The 25475-nt window shown below is 44.3% G+C and overlaps 1 protein-coding gene across 5 annotated transcripts in view; it reads left to right on the forward strand.

The window, feature by feature from the left end:
- Nucleotides 1-25475, forward strand: part of LOC143766270 (uncharacterized) — a 246911-nt gene extending 221436 nt beyond the window's left edge. For 3 of the 5 annotated variants that reach the window (XM_077253812.1, XM_077253810.1, XM_077253811.1), the window contains 6 exons: nt 2577-2734; nt 2864-3043; nt 3126-3249; nt 3333-3430; nt 3629-3719; nt 23375-25474. In XM_077253812.1, coding sequence (XP_077109927.1) covers nt 2657-2734; nt 2864-3043; nt 3126-3249; nt 3333-3430; nt 3629-3719; nt 23375-25233 — 2430 coding nt within the window. In that variant the 5' untranslated portion in view covers nt 2577-2656 and the 3' untranslated portion in view covers nt 25234-25474. Of the gene's footprint in view, nt 1-2576; nt 2735-2863; nt 3044-3125; nt 3250-3332; nt 3431-3628; nt 3720-23374 lie in introns of all 5 variants that reach the window. The other 2 variants (XM_077253815.1, XM_077253813.1) reach the window with 1 other exon arrangement.

Here is a 25475-nt window from a genome sequence, read left to right on the forward strand (position 1 = left end):
CAGGAGGACAGCACATGCCCTGAGGATTATAGAATCCTCCCTCCTGTATGGAGGTTTTAGTTAGGATTATTTATATAAAATATTTTGTGAATATTTTTTCTTTTTCTCAGGCCGATGATGCATGTCCTGACACCATAATCCTCCCTCCTATATGTAGTTTTTGAGATAGGATGATTTAATATATGTCATAAGTATGGTTTTGTGGAGCAGCAAGATTCTGTTGACATAATCCGTCGATTTAAAAGTCAACTTCGATTGAAATTGTAACTACGATCCGGTGTATTCTCTCTATTCACATTCTAACACATACCTACGTCATATAGCGTGCCGGCAAGAGGCGACGCATGTGGTTCACCTGTGCTTTCCAGCATGGGGACGCTCTTGTGGCGTCATAGGCGGAGTGTTCCAGTTATACGTTCCACGCTGGAGACACCGCCGATATGACGCACCCCTCATCAACGCGCGCACAGGAAATGAATGTGCGGCGCTCAAACACGAGGACCCTGTGGCGGTCTATGTAACAGACAGCATCACAACAGGTGCAAGATTACTTTTTTCCCCCGATTGTATGATGGGTGTCCATATACGATGATGGCGTAACACCCGATCTCTTCTATTATTACATCTTCCCCTGATGAGTCTTAGAAACGAAACGCGTTGGGAAGCTTTAATTCTGGGGTAACGTGATGTTTGCAGACTGGTGATCGACGTGGTGTAATGTATGGATAAAGTATTAATTGCCTCCCCTACTTATATGGCACCAGGTTTTAAGGGTTACTCTCCCTCGATATGATGAACAAAGGATTATGAGGTGAGATGGTTCCTTTTTTGTATCAGTGGTTGAAATTAGGACTGCTTGATTTATGCATGGCTCAAATGCATGGCCATATAAACTTTGCTGAATATTGAGGATTATTTCCTTTTCTATTATTGTATTTATGTGTATATACGCACTCGTTCGTGGTTGTGTCTTCTGTGTATTAGTTGGTACAAGCATTCACTTTTTTTGTTGTATGTCTTTAGTGTACTTATTATTTTGGAATCTATCATCCGCATTTTTTAAGGATTTTCAATTAAAGGTTAAATTTTAACTTATTAGTCCCACCCTGCTTAACTTATAATAACCTTTTCTACTGGTGGTCTTAGTCAAATTTGTCTACATACAAGAGAGCCACATTTTACATTGCTGGACACCTCTTACCATGGTGTGTACCACAGGTGATATCTACTGTTCTGTGACCCCCAGTTTTTATTCCGCACACTTGTGCCCCCAATATTGCACTGACTGATATATGTAACTACATTATACTAATCTGCCTATTTGGAGCTTTTGCAGAGAGATATTAAATATCTACAGTAACTTATATGAATCTCTTGCATTAGATGTTTTCCCTTATAGGTGATATCACACCTGCTGTGACATTTATTGGTTCCCACTGTGGCATATTTTGTAAAGTGCAGCAATATCTCATCCTTTGCTATGCCGCGCGGCGCCTTCTCCAGGCAACTGACTGTTGCTGTGACAGTGGACACATGCGCTCAGCATCGATGGACTCGTACTGCGCATGCACCAGTATATGGGGCACTGTTATAGACATCCTGACGTTATCTGAGGCCCAGGACACATGCGGAATAGCGATCTTGACCTTTTGTGCCTGGAATACCTGCGCATGCGCCCTGGAAGATCCTGCTGCCGGCGTACATGCACTATACACCATTTGGGGACACTTTTTTCTCTCAGCGTTAGCCCTCTAGCATTCTGGGAGAGTGTAATGTCATCAACATGGTCCCTTTATAGAGTGAAAAAAGCCTTCAGCTATGCACATTATCAGCTGGGCATCTATTTCCTCTGTCTACAGATATTATCCAATATATCTCCTCACCATTGTGTGTTTTTCTTGTATTACTTGAGCTTGTTTTTAAATGGATTAATAGATATTGCTATTTTAGGTGATTTCTTTGTTAGCTGTATAGACAATTACAGAGTTGAGAAGTAGAGACACACACCTCCCATAAGTGTCCTTTCCTGCTGGAATGGCGCCTGCCCTGCCTTCCTCTGGGGGTGGGCTGTGGATGACCCCGTTTAAACAGCTGTGTTCATCTTTTGGACCTAGACTTCTTTTACCTAATAAAGATTTAGTTACTTTCTTCATAGCTGTAGGCTCATGACCATTTTTTTTATTTGGTGTGTTATCTAAAGTATATAGGTTTTATTAGTAGATGTCAGGAATCAAAAAACAGAATTATAGTAAAGATAGTAATGCATAAATGATTCCATACTACTCCTATGCCACCACTGCTTGAGTCCTCCACCAGTCTGTATTTCCTGGTCAGTCCCAACAAATTTGTGATACCTATGGCCTATTAGTTGCTGAAGCACTGAACATCATAGCTAGTGATTGATAACATGGAGTTGACTTGGTCATCAATTCAACTGATGTTCCACTGCGTACATGATAGAAGAATAGAACATCTACAAATTATATTTCCTCTTATGTTTCTCTTTATTATCTAAAGTAGTTGTATTATTACTTAGGATTCTTTATGGTGTTACATTGTCTCATCTTCTCACTCAGGTCCCTACTCCCTACAATACCGGATCTTTTCAGTGGAAATCTTTTACATTTAGACAATTTTTCTGATTTACGCATCAAGGATGGATATGGGCAAGAACAAATTGGCGGAGAGGATATTACAACTCACCCTAGAGATCGTCTTCCGTCTTACTGGAGAGGTGAGAGATTCTGATGACGTCACATTACATCATTCTTATCTATGGGAATAACAGATGGACAGAACTGGAGAGGTGAGGATTCTGGAAATGTCTGTAGTGAGATTTATTAATGTGTCTTTTCATAATCAGGATTACACAGTAGTGAAGAAGACCTCTAGTGAGCGCTGTCAGGACCCTGTGTCCAATGGATGGGGAAGACCGCTGAGCCCAATCACAGGGCCTCCACCTCACTCCCTGATACATGAGGACATCAATGACCAGAAGATCCTAGATCTCGCCTACAAGATGATTGAGCTGCTGACTGGAGAGGTGACACTGCTGGGACTGCTGGGACGTTATACAGTAACGCTATGAAGGGATCGGGGGATGACAGTATCATTGTATGTGTCAGGTTCCTATAAGGTGTGAGGATGTCTCCATCTATTTCACTATGGACGAGTGGGAGTATTTAGAAGGACACAAAGATCTGTACAAGGACGTCATGATGGAGGTTCCTCAGCCCCTCACATCACCAGGTAATAGACAGGACTAAATACACACAGCCTATAATTATCTGTAAGTAAAGAATGAATTCAGTCCCTGTATGTGTTTCCTCCAGTTCTATCCAGTAAGAGGACAACACCAGAGAGATGTCTCGATCCTCTTCTTCCTCAGGACTGTAAACAAGAAGATCCCAATGTTCCTCAGGATCATCAGGTAGATGGAGAGAAGGTGTCATGAGATCTCAGCTATGATGTGAAGATGGCTGTGAAGGTCTTGTGCTCAGTCTAGTTTTATCCACCAGTATTATATGTTTTATACTTGTGTAAAGAGAACGGTGGAGATGGCAGGATTAGAGCTGATCATAGATGTGACTTCTCCATCAGTCTGAAACTTTTACAATATTTGTTTCAGGATGAAGATCTGACCTATATTAATACTACAGGGACATATGTGAGGGATGATAAGCGATGTAAAGAGGAGATTCCTACAGATGACTTGCCAGGTGAGTATTAACCTATAAATGCAGAGATTCTTCTTAGTCATCAGCTTTCACTGCTATATCAGTGGTGTAATCCAGATATATCGCAATCATGTGTTCACCATGCTGCTGTAAGATCCCTGCATGTTCCTCCACCCAATACTTTCAAATGACTTTGGGCATTGAAAGCCCTTCGTCTGTAGAGTTTACAACCTGGAGGATCCAGAATTCCCCCTGGAATTAAGTGTTTACCCTTACCTGCCCAGATCTGTAAACTACAAAGCCAAATGACAGCGTACATAGAATGTGCTGACAAGTTAGAAAATCACTTGAAGAAAAATATGATAGTGCTATTAGAGAAAGCGAAGGGTAATGATGCTCTTGGCATCCTAGAACCCTGATATCTTATTGGATGAATCTACCTTCTCTCCCTTCTGTGCTGCTGAATGTGCTCTTATGGTCCATAGAAGACCAGGTCCAGTCTTTCTGGCCAATCTTTGCTTTTATGATCAACAACATTAACTGTGCAGTCAGGGCCAAGTGTGAATGTCTGTACAATAACAATAGAGTTTCCCTTTAGTTTGAGTTTAGTTGATTTTAATAGAAGTTGAAAATTCAAAGAGAATTGTGATAAACTATGCATAAATTACATCTGTGCATGATTTAACTCTAAGCTGTGCATGGCTGATGGCTGTAATATACATTTATTCACCCCTGCAGGAGATGTAACCAAAAATTCGGCCTAATGAAAGGCACTTCCAATTACTCGATTCCTACAGAAAAATGGAAGCATATGCCAAATAGAGAAAATTAAAATGTATTTTTCTCTGTCGCCCATGACGGCACCACGGAGAGAGGGGATCCGCCCACCAAGGACAGGAAACCTACAGATAAAAAGGGCGGTACCACTCTCCCGCATCAGTTGGTTTCCTGTCCTTGATGGGAGACCTACAGACTTACCAGAAGGAAGATCGTCGTGGGATTCCGGGGCCAATCAGTCCGACTCAGGCAGCTGGGGTCCCTCTGCCTCGGCTGGTGTGGTCACCCGAAGCGCCACCGCTGGGGCTAGTGGGCCTCTAGGGTGTGCGGGGGAGGTGACATGGAGATCGCGGTCACCTCCCTAGGTAAGATGCAGCAGCGGCAACATCCAGGGGGGTCCCTCTGTGGTTGCGGGAGGAGCGGCGTGGCTCTCCCTTTGGAAGCGTCAGTCTGCAGACTGCATAGCCGACCGGCGTGCAGGGTGTAATCCGTCGGAAAGGAACCGAAGCACGAGCCGCGGCACAGGCCGCAGCGCAAACCGCAGCCGAGTGCCCCTGCGTGTCATGGTGCCTCTTTGCATTTTATTGCGTGTCTGTGTATCATATTGCTTCTATGCATTATGTCATGTGTCCCTGTATCATGTCGCATCATAGTGCATCTATGCCTCCTCATGGAAATATAGAGCAGGTGGTCGGGGGCCAGTACTCTGAGCCCTAATATGTGGAAATGGTCAAAAGGCTGGTCACCCAGACTTCTCTGGTGCATCTCCTCAGAATATTAGCCATAATATTGATTGTGAATGTTTCCAGGAGGGGAGTGGACCATATAGGAACCACCACACTGCTGGGGGGCGGGGGGGGGACCTGGAGGAACTTCCTTTCAGGTTCCAAGTTAGAAGAGGGAGTTTCCAATAACAGCTGTCTAAGGGTACCGTCACACAGTGCCATTTTCATCGCTACGACGGCACGATTCGTGACGTTGCAGCGTCATATAAGTATCGCTCCAGCGTCGTATACTGCGGTCACACGTTGCAATACACGGCGCTGGAGCGATAATTTCATGACGTATTTGCGATGTAGAAGCCGTTGGTTACTGTGCGCACATCGTATACAACCTGTGTCACACAATGCAATCATGCCGCCACAGCGGGACACTAGACGACAAAAGAAAGTTTCAAACGATCTGCTACGACGTACGATTCTCAGCGGGGATCCGGATTGCAGTAGCGTGTCAGACACCGCGATATCGTAAATGCATCGCTGGAACGTCACGAATCGTGCCATTGTAGCGATCAAAATTGCACTGTGTGACGGTACCCTTAGAGTTTCTGCAAGGAATTGGAACAGGGGCTAGCCACAAATACTTTAAAAGTTCAAGTCTTGGCTTTAAGGACCCTGTACAATTACGACCCGGCTGGGTATCGGGGATATCCAAGTTCATCAAAGCGTTGGTCAGGTCTAGACCCATCCCCTCTCGGTTTACTCCTCCTTGGAATTTAAACTTTTAAACTTGGATCTTATATCCCTATCCAAACCTCCTTTTGAACCCCGGTCAGAGGCTTCTCTGGGAATCTGTCCCTTAAAACATCACTTTATGAATCGGTGGGTTCCCAGGTTCATCAGGGCAGCAGGTAGTTCGAGGCCACTTCCAGTAAAAGTTCCCTTCAGTGGGATTTATTTTTGGTCCTTTAAAACCCTGTCTAAACCGCCCTTCAAACCCTTAGTGGATATCCCATTAAAACTCCTATCCCTCAAAACATCCCTGCTCGTCGCCCTCTCATCTGCTTGTAGAATAAGCGACATACAGGCACTACCTTCTAACCCTCCTCATACACGGTTTTTAGAGGATAGTGTTACTCTCAAAATAGATCCTGCATACTTCCCGAAGGTAGCATCCCGGTTCCACCGAACTCAAGAGATATCTCTTCCCTCCTTTTGTCTTAACCCTAAAAATAGGGATGAGGAATCATTGCATACACTAGATGTCAGGAGATGCTTCACGTAGTACTTAGAAGCCACCAGAGAGAGTAGGGAGGATGCATCTCTTTTTGTGTGCTTTCAGGATCCCTGGAAGGGGAAAAAAGCCTCCAAAGCTACTCTGGCGAGATGGATCACAGATGCTATCAGCCTATCATACTGATCAAGTGGAATGTCTATTTCCGGGGAGGTCAAGGCTCAATCAACGAGAGCAGTGGCAGCTTCTTGGGCGAGAAGGCCGGAGCTTCGATTGACCAGATATGTAGAGCTGCTACTTGGTCATCACCTTCCACATTCTATAGGCACTATAGATTGGACCTTATCTCCTCTTCGGACCTTACTTTCGGTAAAGGGTTCTGGAAGCGGTGGTCCCTCCCTGAATGTACAAATCTATGAAATCTCTCCGTGGTGCCGTCATGGGCGACAGAGAAAAATATAGTTCTAACCGATAACGGTATTTCTCTGAGCCCATGACGGCACCCGTACATTCCCTCCCTTCACTCATGGGTGTGCACGTTAATATAGTGCCATAGTTTATTTTATGATAGGTAACGCGGTATCTCAATTAAGTTAAGTAATATTGAAAGTAATAAGCTGTTCCATAGTCTCCCATCATTCTCTAGTAAACAACTGATGCGGGAGAGTGGTACCGCCCTTTTTATCTGTAGGTTTCCTGTCCTTGGTGGGGGGATCCCCTCTCCGTGATGCCGTCATGGGCTCAGAGAAATACCGTTATCGGTAAGAACTATATTTTTATTGAACATACATAGTACAATATATTTAAAATTGAAGGGGATACAATACAAAATAACTGCACACACAGTGCATTGCACTCCAAACAAATATCATATATCGATAAAGTAACATCAGTACAATGAATTGTAATTTATATTCAAAAATTATTATATTCAAGGTATTCTTAGGGAACTATATAAGCTAAATCGCTATTGCACAAAAATTAATCAAAGCCTCATAGAAAACCTGAGCTGGATTCTAGCCAACCTATGGATCATATAGATACCAAATGAGAATGTCAGTTATTTGGCAATGCACCTACCCTATTAAAGTATCCAGTGCTTGAAACAGGTATGGAAAGCTCATTCTACCAAATATAGCACTAAGACTAGATAACACCATTAATAAATAATTATATCAATAGTGACGTTCAATAACCGAAGCCTGGAGACAATATAGATAGCTGCCCTAAACCTAATAAAGGCAAGTAATAGTGCAGAGTGCTAGATAGTAACCAAATTAGTAACTTGGTGCCATGTGCAGGAACTCGTGACAATCAGTAGAACAGGATTATAAAGCTATGTGCACATGTTCTGGATTTTTCGCATTTTTTTTCCAGCGGTTTTCCGCTGCAAAAGCTCTTAGAAAACGCTTACATTAAGAATCCCATCAATTTTAATTTTTGTTCCCATGTTGTGCTTTTTTCCACGAAAAAAACGCAGCATGTTCATTAATTTTGCTGATTTTTTTGCGGATTTGCCACTATATTATTGCATTGGGAACTTCCGTAAAAATCCGCAAAAAAAGCGAGCGGATTTCCTGCGGAAGTAGTCCAGATTTTTTCAGGAAAATTCTGCAAACTTTCCTGAACGTGTGCACCTAGCCTAAAAGAGCCAAGTGACTCATAACAACAATTGATAAGAGGCAAGAAATAATGCCCAATATTAAATCATGACCTCTGGTTATAACACAGAGCCCCATAGTTTATACATAGCTGCAAAGTGCAGAAAAAAAAATGAATAGGACAGAGTTAAAGTGCCAGGTGACTAATAGCAGTTAGTAATTCATTCATACTCCATTTATCATGGTCGAATAGGAGTTTCCGAACTTTAAGGTATGCGTAAGTCATGGCGATCATACGCGCCACAGAAGCTGTCCCTGTGTGATCAGCGTCGGAAGCTTGGCTTACTGTGACGAATGGTGCCTGCAGCACCCCCAGCTGTTTAACCTCCTAAGTGCTACAGCATTTATTAGGAGAAGGAGGGGGCTCCCTCTCCTGTTCGGTCGGCATCCACCTTTAACGTCATAACAAGGGCCTGATCGTTGTCATGGCAACCCAAGGTAGTCATGACCACCTCCGTGTTTGAGATCTACAGCAAGCCTGTTAGACCATGCCAGGAGCATGGTCTAAGAGGCATATGTCAGGGTAATACAAGCAGGTATAATGCATTATAGCAGTGATCAGGGTAATAAAAGTTATTGTCCCGTAGATGGACTAAGTAAAAAAAAAGTACTAAAAAAAGAAAATTATCCTAATAAATGTTTATGTAAAAGCAAAAATAAACAAAGTGCCATGTTTTTCGTACTATAAGACTCACTTTTAGGCCGGAGTCACACTAGACCGTAATTCGGCCGAGTGGAATGCGATAAAAAATCGCATAGCACTCAACCCAATGTTAATCCATGGAGCAGATCCTATTATCCATTGTTTTCTCGGCCGTATTCAGGATCCAAGTGAAATTGCAGCATGCTGCGATCGTCAGCGTATCTCGGCAGAGAATCGCCAATGCAAGTCTATGGGTGCGAGAAAAAAACGGATTACACATGGACCATCAGTGTGACTTGCGAGAAATACGCACCTGTGTTCTATAGAAAAGCCGGTAATTCAGTGCGGTGTACAGTAAAATCACACTGACAGGTTAGGTATAGGTATATATATTTTATATATATATATATATATATATTTTATATATATATATATATATATATATATATATATATATATATATATATATATATACTAGATGGTGGCCCGATTCTAACGCATCGGGTATTCTAGAATATGCATGTCCACGTAGTATATTGCCCAGTGACGTAGTATATTGCCCAGTGACGTAGTATATTGCCCAGTGACGTAGTATATTGCACAGCCACGTAGTATATTGCCCAGCGATGTGGGCAGGGCCTGCGATGACGTCACGGTCACATGACTGTGACGTCACGGCAGGTCCTTCTCGCGCAGGGCCTGCGATGATGTCGCGGTAACATGACTGTGAAGTCATGGCAGGTCCTTCTCGCGCAGGCGCGCAGGGCCTGTGATGATGTCGCAGTCACATGACCGTGACGTCATGGCAGGTCCTTGTCCCACACCAACCTTAGCACCGGAACCTGCCGCTTGCATGGACCGGTCACCGGAGCGTCGGAAAGGCGGTGGAAGGTGAGTATATAATGATTTGTTATTTTTGTTTTATTATTTTTAACATTAGATGTTTTTACTATTGAGGCTGCATAGGTCACACAGGGTTAATAGCGGCGGTAACGGAGTGAGTTACCTGTGGCATAACGCGGTCCGTTACCGCTGGCATTAACCCTGTGTGAGCCGTGACTGCGGGGAGTATGGAGCGGGTGCCGGGCACTGACTGCAGGGGAGTAGGGAGGGACTAATCGGACTGTGCCCGTCGCTGATTGGTCGCGGCAGCCATGACAGGCAGCTGGCGAGACCAATCAGCGAATGATATCCGTGACGGAAGTTGCCGACAGAAAGACGGAAGTACCCCTTAGACAATTATATATATAGATATAGATATATATAGATATATATATATATATATATATATAATTGCCTAGAATACTACTTCCTGCAATTTGTGCCAACTTCCGTGGCTTTGTCCGGAGCTATTGTCCGGAGCTATTGTCCGGAGCCAATGTCCGGAGCTAATGTCCGGAGATAAGTGACGTCACCAGTGTCCTACACCCAGGCAGAGCACAGGGGCCCCAGGCAGCATATGGGGCCCCAGGCAGAGCACAGTGGCCCCAGGCAGCATATGGGGCCCCAGGCAGAGCACAGTGGTCCCAGGCAGAGCACAGGGGCCCCAGGCAGCATATGGGGCCCCAGGCAGAGCACAGGGGCCCCAGGCAGCATATGGGGCCCCAGGCAGAGCACAGTGGCCCCAGGCAGAGCACAGGGGCCCCAGGCAGAACATGGGGCCCCAGGCAGAACATGGGGCCCCAGGCAGAGCACAGGGGCCCCAGGCAGAGCACAGGGGCCCCAGGCAGCATATGGGGCCCCAGGCAGAGCACAGGGGCCTCAGGCAGAGCACAGGGGCCCCAGGAAGCATATGGGGCCCCAGGCAGAGCACAGGGGCCCCAGGCAGCATATGGGGCCCCAGGCAGAGCACAGTGGCCCCAGGCAGAGCACAGGGGCCCCAGGCAGAACATGGGGCCCCAGGCAGAGCACAGGGGCCCCAGGCAGAGCACAGGGGCCCCAGGCAGCATATGGGGCCCCAGGCAGAGCACAGGGGCCCCAGGCAGCATATGGGGCCCCAGGCAGAGCACAGTGGCCCCAGGCAGAGCACACACCAAATCGGAGGCCGAGGGGCCCCGCCAACCAAATCGGAGGCCGAGGGGCCCCGCCCACCAAATCGAAGGCCGAGCGGCCCCGCCCACCAAAGCGGAGGCCGAGGGGCCCGGCCCCGCCCACCAAAGCGGAGGCCGAGGGGCCCCGACCACCAAATCGGAGGCCGAGGGGCCCCGCCCACCAAATCGGAGGCCGAGGGTCCCCGCCCACCAAATCGGAGGCCGAGGGTCCCCGCCCACCAAATCGGAGGCCGGGGGTCCCCGCCCTCCAAATCGGAGGCCGAGGTGCCCCGCCCACCACATCGGAGGCCGAGGGGCCCCGCCCACCACATCGGAGGCCGAGGGGCCCCGCCCACCAAATCGGAGGCCGAGGGGCCCCGCCCACCAAATCGGAGGCCGAGGGTCCCCGCCCACCAAATCGGAGGCCGAGGGTCCCCGCCCACCAAATCGGAGGCCGAGGGTCCCCGCCCACCAAATCGGAGGCCGAGGGTCCCCGCCCACCAAATCGGAGGTCGAGGGTCCACGCCATCCAAATCGGAGGCCGGGGGTCCCCGCCCACCAAATCGGAGGCCGAGGGGCCCCGCCCACCAAATCGAAGGCCGAGCGGCCCCGCCCACCAAAGCGGAGGCCGAGGGGCCCGGCCCCGCCCACCAAAGCGGAGACCGAGGGTCCCCGCCCACCACATCGGAGGCCGAGGGTCCCCGCCCACCACATCGGAGGCCGAGGGTCCCCGCCCACCAAATCGGAGGCCGAGGGTCCCCGCCCACCAAATCGGAGGCCGAGGGTCCCCGCCCACCAAATCGGAGGCCGAGGGTCCCCGCCCACCAAATCGGAGGCCGAGGGTCCCCGCCCACCAAATCGGAGGCCGAGGGTCCCCGCCCACCAAATCGGAGGCCGAGGGTCCCCGCCCACCAAATCGGAGGCCGAGGGGCCCCGCCCACCAAATCGGAGGCCGAGGGGCCCCGCCCACCAAATCGGAGGCCGAGGGGCCCCGCCCACCAAATCGGAGGCCGAGGGGCCCCGCCCACCAAAGCGGAGGCCGAGGGGCCCCGCCCACCAAAGCGGAGGCCGAGGGGCCCCGCCCACCAAAGCGGAGGCCGAGGGGCCCCGCCCACCAAAGCGGAGGCCGAGGGGCCCCGCCTGTGAAAATTTTACTGTGAAAATACCTGATGGGCACACAAGTATGCGCCAGTATTGGTACTAAGAGCTTTTCCACATAATAATGAAATATTTTAAAATGTCATAGAACATACCAATATACATAGTTATTGATACATATTATTTATTATTTACATTATTGTTCTTAAGCAAAGAACCGTTGTTGTGGCATTTGCCACAACACGCAAAGTTGTTGTCTGATGTCTTTCATCACTCCCCTCATAAGCATGTTCATGGATCCTGTGTAACTGTACCTTAAATAACAAGAATTGTCAAGAGCTGGTGAGTGCAGCCATTTTTTGTTCTTTCTTACTATTATTTATTGTATTATTCTTACATTTGAATAAATAAAGTATATATGGATTCTAGACTCCCGATTCTTTAGAATCGGGCTGCCATCTAGTATGTATATATATATATATATATATATATATATATATATATATATATATATATATATATATATATATATATATATATATATATATACCGTATATACTCGAGTATAAGCCGAGATTTTCAGCCCAAATTTTTGGGCTGAAAGTGCCCCTCTCGGCTTATACTCGAGTCATGATCGGTGGTGGGGTCGGCGGGTGAGCACTGTCATATACTCACCTAGTCCCGGCGCTCCTGGCGCTCCCCCTGCCTGTCACACTGTCTTCGGTGCCGCAGCCTCTTCCCCTGAGCGGTCACGTGGGACCGCTCATTAGAGAAATGAATAGGCGGCTCCACCTCCCATAGGGGCGGAGCCGCCTATTCATTTCTCTAATGAAGCGGTGCCGGTGACCGCTGATAGAGAAAGAGGCTGCGGCACCGAAGACAGGCAGGGGGAAGGAGCGGGACGCCGGGAGCAGGTAAGTATGACATATTCACCTGTCCTCGTTCCACACGCCGGGCGTCGCGCCATCTTCCCGGCGTCTCTCCGCTCTGACTGTTCAGGCAGAGGGCGCGATGACGCATATAGTGTGCGCGCCACCCTCTGCCTGATCAGTCAGTGCGGAGAGACGCCGGGAAGATGGCGCCGAGGAGCTGCAAGCAAGACAGGTGAGTATGTTTTTTTTTTTTTTTTATTGCAGCAACAGCTATGGGGCAATAATGGACGGTGCAGAGCACTATATGGCACAGCTATGGGGCAATAATAAACAGTGCAGAGCACTATATGGCACAGCTATGGGGCAATGGTGCAGAGCACTGTATGGCACAGCTATGGGGCAATGGTGCAGAGCACTATATGGCACAGCTATGGGGCAACGGTGCAGAGCACTATATGGCACAGCTATGGGGCAATGGTGCAGAGCACTATATGGCACAGCTATGGGGCAATGGTGCAGAGCACTATATGGCACAGCTATGGGGCAACGGTGAATATATGTCACACAGTACACATAAAATAAATTAAATTGCAAATAAATCACATTCTCATTCATATCTGTATATGTAAAGAAAGTATACAGAAATTTTATATGCGTCACCCAAGTGCACTGTGTAACAGTCGCTGTGGAAACCACAGCAGCAGCCAGACTAGAACCAAAACACTTCAGTAAGGGTCAAAAGAACCAGATGAAATACCAGGACATGGACTTATCAGAATCTATTTTTATTATTATTGTGCGTGACAATGGTTACAAAATATATTAAAATTACATAAATCCATAAATATAAAATAATATATAAATATTAAATGTAAAAACTACAAAACATGCGCTGCACCAGGAAGATCAGGATGAAAAGAGTAAAATACCACTCCTAACTCCAGCCCCACTATAATAACAGGATGTCTTAGATTACGCTGACACCACGTAATTAGAGGTTTCTCTGCCAAGTCCAACTCAGTAAAAAAACAGTATAAAAGTGCACAAGTGCCAAATCCAGATTAAAGTAACCAATTATAATTATAAATTGATGCCAATCACTGCATAAAGTGACAGAGTGCAGAAATTATAAATAGCGCAAGAATTTATCCACAAAAAGTGCCTAGTAAAGTGTCAGTACACGTTGGAGATAGCTAATTATCGAAAAAAATGGTGTCAGCGATTATATATTAGTCTATACCTGCTGGGGCTGAATCCTGGACCTGCGCTTCTCCCGACGCGCGTTTCGGATTCGATATATCCTTCTTCAGGGGGAACTATGCTATGGGGCAATGGTGCAGAGCACTATATGGCACAGCTATGGGGCAATGGTGCAGAGCACTATATGGCACAGCTATGGGGCAATGGTGCAGAGCACTATATGGCACAGCTATGGGGCAATGGTGCAGAGCACTATATGGCACAGCTATGGGGCAACGGTGCAGAGCATTATATATATGGCACAGCTATGGGGCAACGGTGCAGAGCATTATATATATGGCACAGCTATGGGGCAACGGTGCAGAGCATTGTATATATGGCACAGCTTTATGTGGAGTATCTATGGGGCAATGGTGCAGAGCATTGTATATATGGCACAGCTTTATGTGGAGCATCTATGGGGCCATAATGAACGGTGCAGAGCATTATATGTGGCACAGCTTTATGTGGAGCATCTATGGGGCCATAATGAACGGTATGGAGTATCTATTTTTAATTTTGAAATTCACCGGTACCTGCTGCATTTTCCACCCTAGGCTTATACTCGAGTCAATAAGTTTTCCCAGTTTTTTGTGGCAAAATTAGGGGGGTCGGCTTATACTCGGGTCGGCTTATACTCGAGTATATACGGTAAATCACAAAAGCAGGCAGCACTCCATATTCTTAAGGCAAATTGCAGGTCTTTATTGAGCCCACATCTCCACGCAACGTTTCGGCTCTAACTGAGCCTTTCTCAAGCTTGAGAAAGGCTCAGTTAGAGCCGAAACGTTGCGTGGAGATGTGGGCTCAATAAAGACCTGCAATTTGCCTTAAGAATATGGAGTGCTGCCTGCTTTTGTGATTTATATGGACTGAGAGCATATATATATATATATTTCATAGAGCGCTAGATAGCACAAAAGCTGATAATTCAATTGCCGGCATTTGCTATCTCCCTATCAAACCCGACAGGATATGAGACATGGTTTACATACAGTAAAACATTTCATGTCCCTTATTTTTTTACATATTCCTCACTACTAATGTTAGAAGTGTACGTGTGCAAAATTTGGGAGCTCTAGCTGTTAAAATAAAGTTTATCACGGAAAAAACTGGCGTGGGCTCCCGCGCAATTTTCTCCGCCAGAGTGGGAAAGCCGGTGACTGAGGGCAGATATTAATAGCCTACAGAGGGACCATAGTTGTTGCCCCCCCGCCCCCCCCCCCCCCCCCCCGGCTAAAAACATCTGCCCCCAGCCACCCCAGAAAAGGCACATCTCTAAGATGCGCCTATTCTGGCACTTGGCCACTCTCTTCCCACTCCCCTGTAGCGGTGGGATATGGGGTAATAAATGGTTAATGTCACCTTGCTATTTTAAGGTGACATTAAGCCTGGTTAATAATGGAGAGGCGTCAATAAGACATCTATCCATTATTAATCCTATAGTAGTAAATGGTTAATAAAACACACACACATTTGGAAAAAAGTATTTTAATGAAATAATTTTAATGAAATAATGACACATGGTGTTGTAATAGTTTATTATACGCTTAATCCAATTGAAGACCCTCGTCACCTGAAACAAAGATAAAATAAAAAAACAACAATGCACCTAGACTTGCGATGCTGCGCCCCCTGCTGGCATAAACTCATATGAACTCGAGCGTGAGAATTTTTTGAGTTTATGCCAGCAGGGGGCACAGCACCGCAAGTTTAGGTAGCTTCATTCCCCAGTTTTTACAGGCAGGAGCACAGCTGCATTAGCAGGCTCCTGCTTGTAAAATTATTTAACCCCTTCTGATGGATTTACAGCGTAGGACTTGACTGTAACACCGGAAATATTGTTGTTTTTTATTTTAACTTTGTTTCAGGTGACAAGGGTCTTCAATTGGATTGAGCGTTTACAACACCATGTCTCTTTATTTCATTAAAATACTTTTTTGTGTGTGTGTGTGTGTGTGTGTGTGTGTGTGTGTGTGTGTGTGTGTGTTTTAACCCTTTATTAATATAGGATTAATAATGGATAGGTGTCTTATTGACACCTCTCCATTATTAACCAGGGTTAGGCTACTTTCACACTAGTGTCGTGTGACGTACGTCGCAATGCGTTGTTTTGGAGAAAAAACGCATCCTGCATAGTCGCCCGCAGGATGCGTTTTTTCTCCATAGACTTGCATTAGCGACGCCTTGCGACGGATTGCACCATGTCGCATCCGTCGTGTGACGGATGCGTCGTGTTTTGGCGGACCGTCGGCACAAAAAAAGTTCCATGTAGCTTTTTTTCGTGCGTCGGGTCCGCCATTTTCGACCGCGCATGTCATATGGATGACACACGGATAATTTTTGGAGAAAAAATCGCATCCTCGCATTGAATACGGATCACTGTTCAGGAAATTTTCTGCATATCTCGGCCATCAAAAACGGACCGTGTTCTTATACGTTTTGTGTGACTCCGGCCTTATCCTCAAAATGTGGAGGAAAATTGGGGGTGTCTCTTCTAGTCCGGATGTACCTGCTCTGGCTGTGGTGGGGAGGTGGGAGAGCGGCAGCAGCTGAGCAGTGTGTCACAGGAGGCAGGTGCCGGCTGCTGCAGCTAAAGCCTGTGTCCACTGCTAAAGAGAAATGAATATTCACTGCATTCCATGCCCATGGGCATGGAGGGCAATGAATATTCATTTCTCTTTAATAGCATCCCGGTATGCATGGTCCCATCCTTATCTTGGTATGCAGGGCCCCCATCCCTGTCCTGGTAATCATGGTCTTCCCATCCCCATCCTGGTGTGCATGGCCCCATCAGAAAAATATATAAAAAAAAAAAAAACACATTACACTTACCTTTCTGCACTTCCTCGAAACGTCTTGATCCAGTGCCAGCTTCTGATTTATTCTTGTAAGCAGCACATGGCAGGGACATCATGCGCTGCTTGCAAGCCGTAGGACAGCTGCCAGAATACTCCCTGCTCTGCATGCCAGGACTATGTGCGTGGAGGGCAGTGAGTATTCATTGCTCTTTAGTAGTGTGCACAGTGTCAGCCGCTGACTTCCTGCAGCTGCCGGGCATAAATCATTTTTTTAAATGTTTTTCTGATGGGGCCATGCATACCAGGACGGGGATGGGGCCAATCATACCAGGATAAGGATGGGGCCATTCATACCAGGACGGGGATGGGGCCAGTCATACCAGGATAAGGATGGGGACCCATTATACCAGGAAATGGATGGAGCCATGCATACCAGGACTGAAGTGTGGGCCCTGCACACCAAGATAGGGATGAGGGTGACCATTCCTACCAGGATAGGGATGAGGGGAACATTCCTACTTGGAAAGGGATGAGTGGGACATAGCAATGAGGGGGTAATGCCTACCAGGATGGGGATGAGGCGGCCATGCAAACCAGGATAGGAATAAGGAGGGCATGCATACCAGGATAGGGATGAGGGCGCCATGCACACCAGGATAGGGATTAGAGGGTCCATGCATTCCAGGATAAAGATGAGGGGGCCCATGCACACCAGGATGGGCGGACCATGCCAGTTTAGGGATGAGGGGGCCATGCACACCAGGTTGGGGATGATATCGGCTATACATTCCAGGATGGGAGGGCCATGCATGCCAGGATAGGGAGGGGGCCATGCACACCAGGATTGGTATGAGGGGGCCATGCATACCAGGATAGGAATGAGGGGGCCATGTATACCAGGATGGGGATATTAAGTAAAGAATGGACCACATTTTTTTGCTTCAATTTTTTTTTTCTAATTTCCTCCTCTAAAAACCTAGGTGCGTCTTATGGTCTAGTGCGTCTTATAGTCCAAAAAATACGGTACACATATTTGGTATCATCATATCTAAAACAACCCAAGTTGCTAAATTAGTAGTAAACCTCTTCAGTGGACACCACATAGCAAAAACTGGAATAAAATGCCATCAAAAAGTTGAATGTAAGTAAAAATGGTATCGCTAAAAATAACCTCTAGTCCCACAAAAAATAAGCCACAATACAGCTTAGACAACCGAGAAGTAAAAGTTATAGCTCTCAGAGTAAAGAGATGCAAAAAATAATTTGTTTTTCTATGAAGTAGTTTTATTGTGTAAAAGCGGCAAAACATAAAAACATGATATACATGTGGTATCACTGCATTGGTACTTTTGGCAGTGTGGACAGGTGCCAAGTCCTGCTGTGGAATGAAATTTCCATCTTAAAAAAGCTTGTCGGCAAAGGGAAGCATGAAGTGCTCTAAAATTTCCTGGCGGACGGCTGTTCTGACTTTGGTCTTGATAAAACACAGTGGAACTACACCAGCAGATGACATGGCTCCCCAAACCATCACTGATTATGGAAACTTCACACTAGACCTCAAGCAGCTTGGATTGTGTGCCTCTCCACTCTTCATCCAGACTCTGGGACCTTAATTTCCAAGGTCTAGTGTGAAGTATCCACAATCAATGATGGTTTCGGAAGCCATGTCATCTTCTGGTGTAGGACCACTGTGTTTTTTCAAGACCAAAGTCAGCGCAGCCATATATCAGGAAATTTTAGAGCACTTCATGCTTCCTTCTGCCGAAAAGCTTTTTGGAGATGGAAATTTCATTCTCCAGCAGGACTTGGCACCTGTCCACACCACCAAAAGTACCAATTCCTGGTTTACAAACAACAGTATCACTGTGCTTCATTGGTCAGCAAACTTGTCATAGAGAATCTAAGGGGTATTATCAAGAGGAAGATAAGAGACACCTGGGCTTCTTAACACCTCAGCAGTGCCACAGGCTGATCGCCTCCTTGCCACGCTGCATTGATGCAGTAATTGATGCAAAAGGAGCCCCAACCAAGTATTGAGTGCATTTACTGAACATACATTTCAGTAGGCCAATATTTTGCATTTTAAAATCATTTTGTCAAGCTGGTGTTATAAAATATTCTAATTTACTGATATAATGACTTTTGGGTTTTCATTGGCTGTAAGCCATAATCATCAACATTAACAGAAATAAACACTTGAAATAGATCACTCCGATTGTAATGACTCTATATAATGAGTTTCACTTTTGTATTGAGTAACTGAAATAAATTAACTTTTTTGATGATATTCTAATTTTGTGAGATGCAACTGTACGTGGGCACTACAGCGTACTGGGCCCTAGAAAATACTGGGCACTACAATGTCTGGGTATTATGATGTACTGTGCAGTACAGTGTACAGGAACTACAATGCCATATTTGCAATTTTCAGTCAGCAACATCCACTGCTGATTCTGGAAAACACCCATGGAGTCAAAATTATCACTACATCTGTAGATCAGTTCCCAGAGGGGTGTTATATGCAAAATGGGGTCACTTAAGGGGGATCCTCAGGGGCTCTGCCAATGTGACATGGCTCTCTCAAACTATTCAAAAAATCTGAACTCCAATATGGCTCTTCTTCCCTTCAGAGCTTTCCACTGTACCTCAAAAGTAATTTAGACCACATATGGAGTATTGGCGTATTCAGCACAAACTATGCAGAATATTGTACTGTTTACTTTCTCCTAATATTTGTTTTGAAAATTGTAAACTTGGGGCCAAAAGAACATATTGTTGGAAAAAAATGTAATTTTCCAGTGACTCAGCCCAATGTTAAACAATTCTGTGACTCCTCTGAAGGTTAAAATGCTCTTGATTAATTCCTCAAGAAGTGTAGGTTCCAAATGAGGTCACTTGTGGGGGTTTCTGCTGTTTTGGCATGTCAGGGCTTTTCAAGTATGGCATGGCATCTGCAATTTATTCCAACCAAAATTGCTCCTGAATTCAATTGGCGCTTCTTCCCTTCCCAGTCCTGCCATGCACCCAAACAGTAGTTTTCCACCACATATGGGGTATTGGTGTACTCAGCAGAAAATGGACCACAAAATCTGCTGTACGATTTCTCCAGTTACCAATTTGAAAAGGAAAACAAAATAGGGCTAAAGCAACATTTTTGTGGGAAAAATGCAGTGTTCCATGTTTAACCTTTGAATCTGTAGGTGTTTTTTAGAATTTTCTCTACCTCTAGAGGGGTAGTTTCCAAAATGTGCCTAAACAGTGGAAACCCACCACAAGTGACCACATCAGAGACTCTGCAAACACAACATGGCGTCCACTATCTATCCAAGCCACTTTTGAGCTCCAAAAGTTAAATAGTGTTCCTTCCCTGCTGTGCGCTCAAACAGTAATTTTGCACCACTTATGGGGTTTCTGTGTACTCAGGAGAAACTGCACAACAAATTGTGTGGTCCATTTTCTAATATTATCCTTTTGAAAATGCAAAGTTTGGGGCTTAAGCAATATTTCTTGTGTGAAAAAGTAACATTTAAATTTTTTCCCCCTTTGCTTGCATTCCAATGAATCCCTCAAACGGTTAATAAATTTATTGAATGATGTTTTGAGCACTTTGTGGGATGATTTTTTTTAAATTGCCACTTTTGAGTGTTTTCGGTCACATAGGCCTCTCAAAGTTACTTCAAATGGGATGTGGTCCCTAAAACAAATTTATTTTGTTGCAAAAATTAGACATTTCTGATAAACATTTAACCCTTCTAACATCCTAATTTTTTTTTGTAATGTTTCAAAAATGATTCTGATGTAAAGTAGACTTGTGGTAAATGTTATTTATTATCTATTTTGTGTGACATAACCTATCTGGTTTAAGGGCATACAAATACAAAGTTTGAAAAAAAACACAATATACTAAAATGTACACGAAATAGAACATGTCATGAAAAAACCTTCTTAGAGTCACTGGGATCCGTTGAAGCGTTCTAGAGTTATTACCTCATAAAGTCACACTGGTGAGAACTGAACAAATTGGCCTGGTCAGGAAGGTGAAAACAGGGCGAAGGGGAGAGGGGTTGAAAGGGTTAAAATAAAGGTCTCCATTTTCTTAGCCAAATGCCTGAGATATAAATGTAAAACACCTCAGCTTTGCACTATTTTAAAACGTTTTCTTTACATGGCTAATGTTTCTTCAAGGATCTCTTTAGAAAATATTGTCCCTTAAGATAGCTTAGATTGCCAAGAGCCACCGATCCACATGCTCTAATTACTCCACAGAGGTTTCTCCACTAGTTACTCAGTTTTTAATGGTAAAGACTGTAGAGTTTGATCATTTCAGTAGATGTGTTATTGTCTATGGTCACAGTTTTTGACTAGAGTAGTCGGTGCCCCAAAAACTCTGATTTAAAGCACCAATCCAGCATAGTGGTTGTTTTTTTCAGCGCAGGATTGGCACTTCAGATGTAAGCCCCGTGCCCCCGTTTTTATGCTCACCTTCCAGTGGCTTCACTTTTTATCAACAGAGCTTCGGTCCCGCAGAGCCATCTTGTGCCCGGTACTTCTGACTGGCCGGAAGTCAGAAGTTATTTCACAAGAGCTCAATGCAAGACTATGAGAGTCAGAACAAGGCTCTAGAGATGTATTGAAAAGTGACGTCCGACACTCTCCATAAAATAATGGAGCTGCCGGACACCGAGCGTTGCTGAAGAATTACTCCTTCGCGTATATCTCTGCCCTGTTGAGGGCAGAGCAAAGTTCTACAGTGCACATGCATCGGGGTTCTTTGACCTTTCCCCATGCTTGTGCACTGCATTACTTTGTTCTGCCCTCAACAGGGCAGAGAAGTACGCTTGCACAGTAGAACAATTCCAAGGAGACTGTGTGGACGCAGGGGCATGTCATCCACACAAAGCAAAACGGAGGACGGTGATTGTAAGGAAATGGCAGTCGCCGGACCAAGAGCATCAAAACCCATTGGACGGGACCACCCCACAGGTGAGTATAATAAAAATACTGGTAGAGTTTGGGGGCTTAGATACAGCAGTAGAGAGTGCTGTATATCAGGCTTTGAAAGGTGGTTGCCGTATCTCATATCAGCCAAACCTGGTGACAGCTTCCCTTTAAAGCACCACTCCAGCGTCTTTTCTTATTGCACCACTGGAGTGGTTCTTTAAATGTAATTCCCCTGCCCCCTGTCTCATACTAACCAGTCGCCGCCTTTATCCTTCTCCAGCATCTCTCCCGATGGTTTCCAGCAAATAGTGACCTGCCAGCAGCTCCAGTGTTTTATGGAGAGTGTGGGAGGTCACTTTCAATACATCTTTATGAGAGATGACAGATTTGCTATAATTACTTTCATAGCCAATCAGGCCCCATTTTTCAAATCTGGCATGTCACTTTATATGGTGATAACTTTGGATGCTACTGATTCCAGTTATTCTGAAATATTTTTTTCTGTGACACATTGTACTTTGTTTCTGGTAATTTTAGGTTGATATATTTGCATTTATTTTTGAAAATACCTGAAAGTTGCCAAATAAATTAGAAAGATTTGTAATTTTCAAACTAAATTTGTATGCTCCTTAATCAGATAATAATACCAGACAAAGTAGTTAATAACATTTAATGTATTTCTACTTCGTGTAGGCAACACATTTTTCAACATCTATTTTTATTTTTTCAACATTATTTTCTTTCTGAAGACACAAGACTTACAAATTTAGTAACACATTTTTTATGTTTAATTAAATTTATAAAACCTATTTTTTGGGTAACAAATCACTTTTGAAATTACTTTGAGGGGCCTCGATTTTAGACAGAAGAGTAGTCCCTAAATGAGCCTGAATCACAACAGGATCAAATTCACAAGCCTGGAGCTGAGCACACAGAACTGAACCAAAGGAGAACAAGGTTGTATCTGGCAGCATCCGAAAATATACTTCGATCTTTAGTAAGGTTTGGTGCTTTCAAAATACCTGAAGCAGGGAGCTGATTATTCCAGCTGGACTGCACACACACCCATACTGCCAGACTGGATGGTACTATTGGTCTTGGCCACTTTATTTTTAGTGGCTGGACAGACCCTGTGCTGCCCAGAGCTTCTGGTTCCAATTTCACCTGCATCACCAGTGTTGGCCACAGAATGAATGACAGGAGCAGTTACTGCAGGAACAGATCCCAGAGGAGATGTTATGCACCATTTGCAGAAGCCCCAGTGTTGCAGAATGGAAGAAAACTAGAGCAGAACAAAACTCCATGAAGTGACTCCATTTTGTAAATTATAACCATTAGTGAATTAATCTATAGGAGCAGTGACTATTTTGATACCTGACTGCTGGACTTGTTTTTTGCGCATTATTAGAAGTTTCCATTGGTTCCACTTTTGCCTACATAACAATTTTTGGTGCCTTTTTATTCCAATATTTAGGATGTAGAATGAACCAACAGTTGAACACCAGGCTCCACTGGTTCATGCTATAAGGTTTTCTGTTAGTCTTTGAACTGTCATTGTCTTAGTGAATAATTCATTTTTTTACATAAATTCCAATTTCTATGGACATTGTGAGTAGAAATATTCAAAAATATAAATTTCAAGGACTTTTAATTTAAAAATAATGATGGCTTTTATTTCTTAGCAGATGACTGTACCGGGAGACCGGAGGGACAGCTGACATCTTCAATTTTTAAATCAGATGACCTTGAGATCACACAGGATACAATTAAAGTGAATGTCTTTACTTCAGACATACCATCATCCCTTCACAGCAAAGATCTATCCTCTGATCCTATGAAACAGGTCATATCTTTTAATTCATTACAGACTACTGAGAAAAATAAAACTCAGAAGAGAGGCATTAAAAAACAAACTGATCTTAACGCAAAGAAACCAACTACACATTTAGAATATGGAAATAGTTGTGCCCTTGAAACATCTTTTGTTAAACATCAAAAAATTCACACAGAAGAGAAGACATTTTCTTGTTCCAAATGTTGGAGATCTTTTAACCAGGAATCGGATCTTGTTAGGCATGAGAGGCTTCATAACAGGGAGAAGTCACATTCATGCTCAGTATGTGGAAAATGTTTTACAGAAAAATATAATCTTACTGCACATCAGAAATGTCATACAGGGGAGAAGCCACATCTATGTTCAGAATGTGGGAAATGTTTTGCACAAAAATCACAGCTTGTTAAACACCAGATAACTCACACAGGGGAGAAACCTTTTTCATGTTCAGAATGTGGGAAATGTTTTGGACATAAATCAACACTTGTTGCACATAAGCGAATTCACACAGGGGAGAAGCCTTTTTCATGTTCAGAATGTGATAAATGTTTTTCTCAGAAAACCGCGCTAATTAAACATCAGAGAAGTCACACAGGGGAGAAGCCTTTTTCATGTTCAGAATGTGGGAAATGTTTTACAAATAAATCATTTGTTGTTATACACCAGAGGACTCACAAAGGGGAGAAGCCATATTCATGTTCAAAATGTGGAAAATGTTTTGTAGAGAAATCATACCTTGATAGACACCAGAGAACTCACATAGGGGAGAAGCCTTTTTCATGTTCAGAATGTGGGAAATGTTTTGTAGAGAAATCACAACTTGATAGACACCAGAGAATTCACTCAGGGGAGAAGCCATTTTCATGTTCAGAATGTGGAAAATGTTTTCTACATAAATCAGTTCTTATTAGTCACCAGAGAACTCACACAGAGGAGAAGCCATATACATGTTCAGAATGTGGAATGTGTTTTGGTCAAAAATCATATCTTCTTTTACACCAGAGAACTCACACAGGGGAGAATACTTTTTCATGTTCAGAATGTGGAAAATGCTTTGTACAGAAATCACACCTTGAGAGACACCAGAAAACTCACACAGGGGAGAAGCCTTTTTCATGTACAGAATGTGGGAAATATTTTAACCATAAATCGCAACTTGCTATACACCAGAGAACACACACAGGGGAGAAGCCTTTTTTTTGTTCAGACTGTGGGAAACATTTTAACCATAAATCGTATCTTGTTACACACCGGAGAATTCATGCAGGGGAAAAGCCATTTTCATGTTCAGAATGTGGAAAATGTTTTGTAGAAAAATCATCGCTTGTTGTACACCTGAGAACTCACACAGGGGTGAAACCATATTCATGTTCAGAATGTGGGAAATGTTGGGCACATAAATCAAGTCTTGATAAGCACCAAAGAATTCACAACAAGGGAGAAGCCTTTTTTTGTTCAGAATGTGGGAAATATTTTAACCATAAATCATATCTTGTTATACACCAGAGAATTCATGCAGGGGAAAAGCCATTTTCATGTTCAGAATGTGGAAAATGTTTTATAGCGAAATCATCTCTTGTTAGACACCAGAAAACTCATACAGGGGAGAAGCCTTATTCATGTTTGGAATGTGGGAAATGTTGGACACATAAATCAAGTCTTGATAAGCACCAGAGAATTCACACAAGTGAGAAGCAATGTTCATAGCATTATTCTTAATATTATCTTAACATCTAAAATCCCACAAGGGGAGAAGTCATTATCATACCTGGAATGTGAAAAATTATTTATTAGAAAACATATTTTGTTGAACATAAAAAAAATAACATTTGCAGAGAAACTATGTACAATTTGTCAATAAAATATAAAAATCATAACAGTCGTATAATTAAACGAAACAGGGAAATTAATTTATAACTTACTGTATTTTTGAAATAATAGATGCACTT

Source organism: Ranitomeya variabilis, chromosome 4, assembly GCF_051348905.1.
Source record: "Ranitomeya variabilis isolate aRanVar5 chromosome 4, aRanVar5.hap1, whole genome shotgun sequence".
NCBI lineage: Eukaryota > Metazoa > Chordata > Amphibia > Anura > Dendrobatidae > Ranitomeya > Ranitomeya variabilis.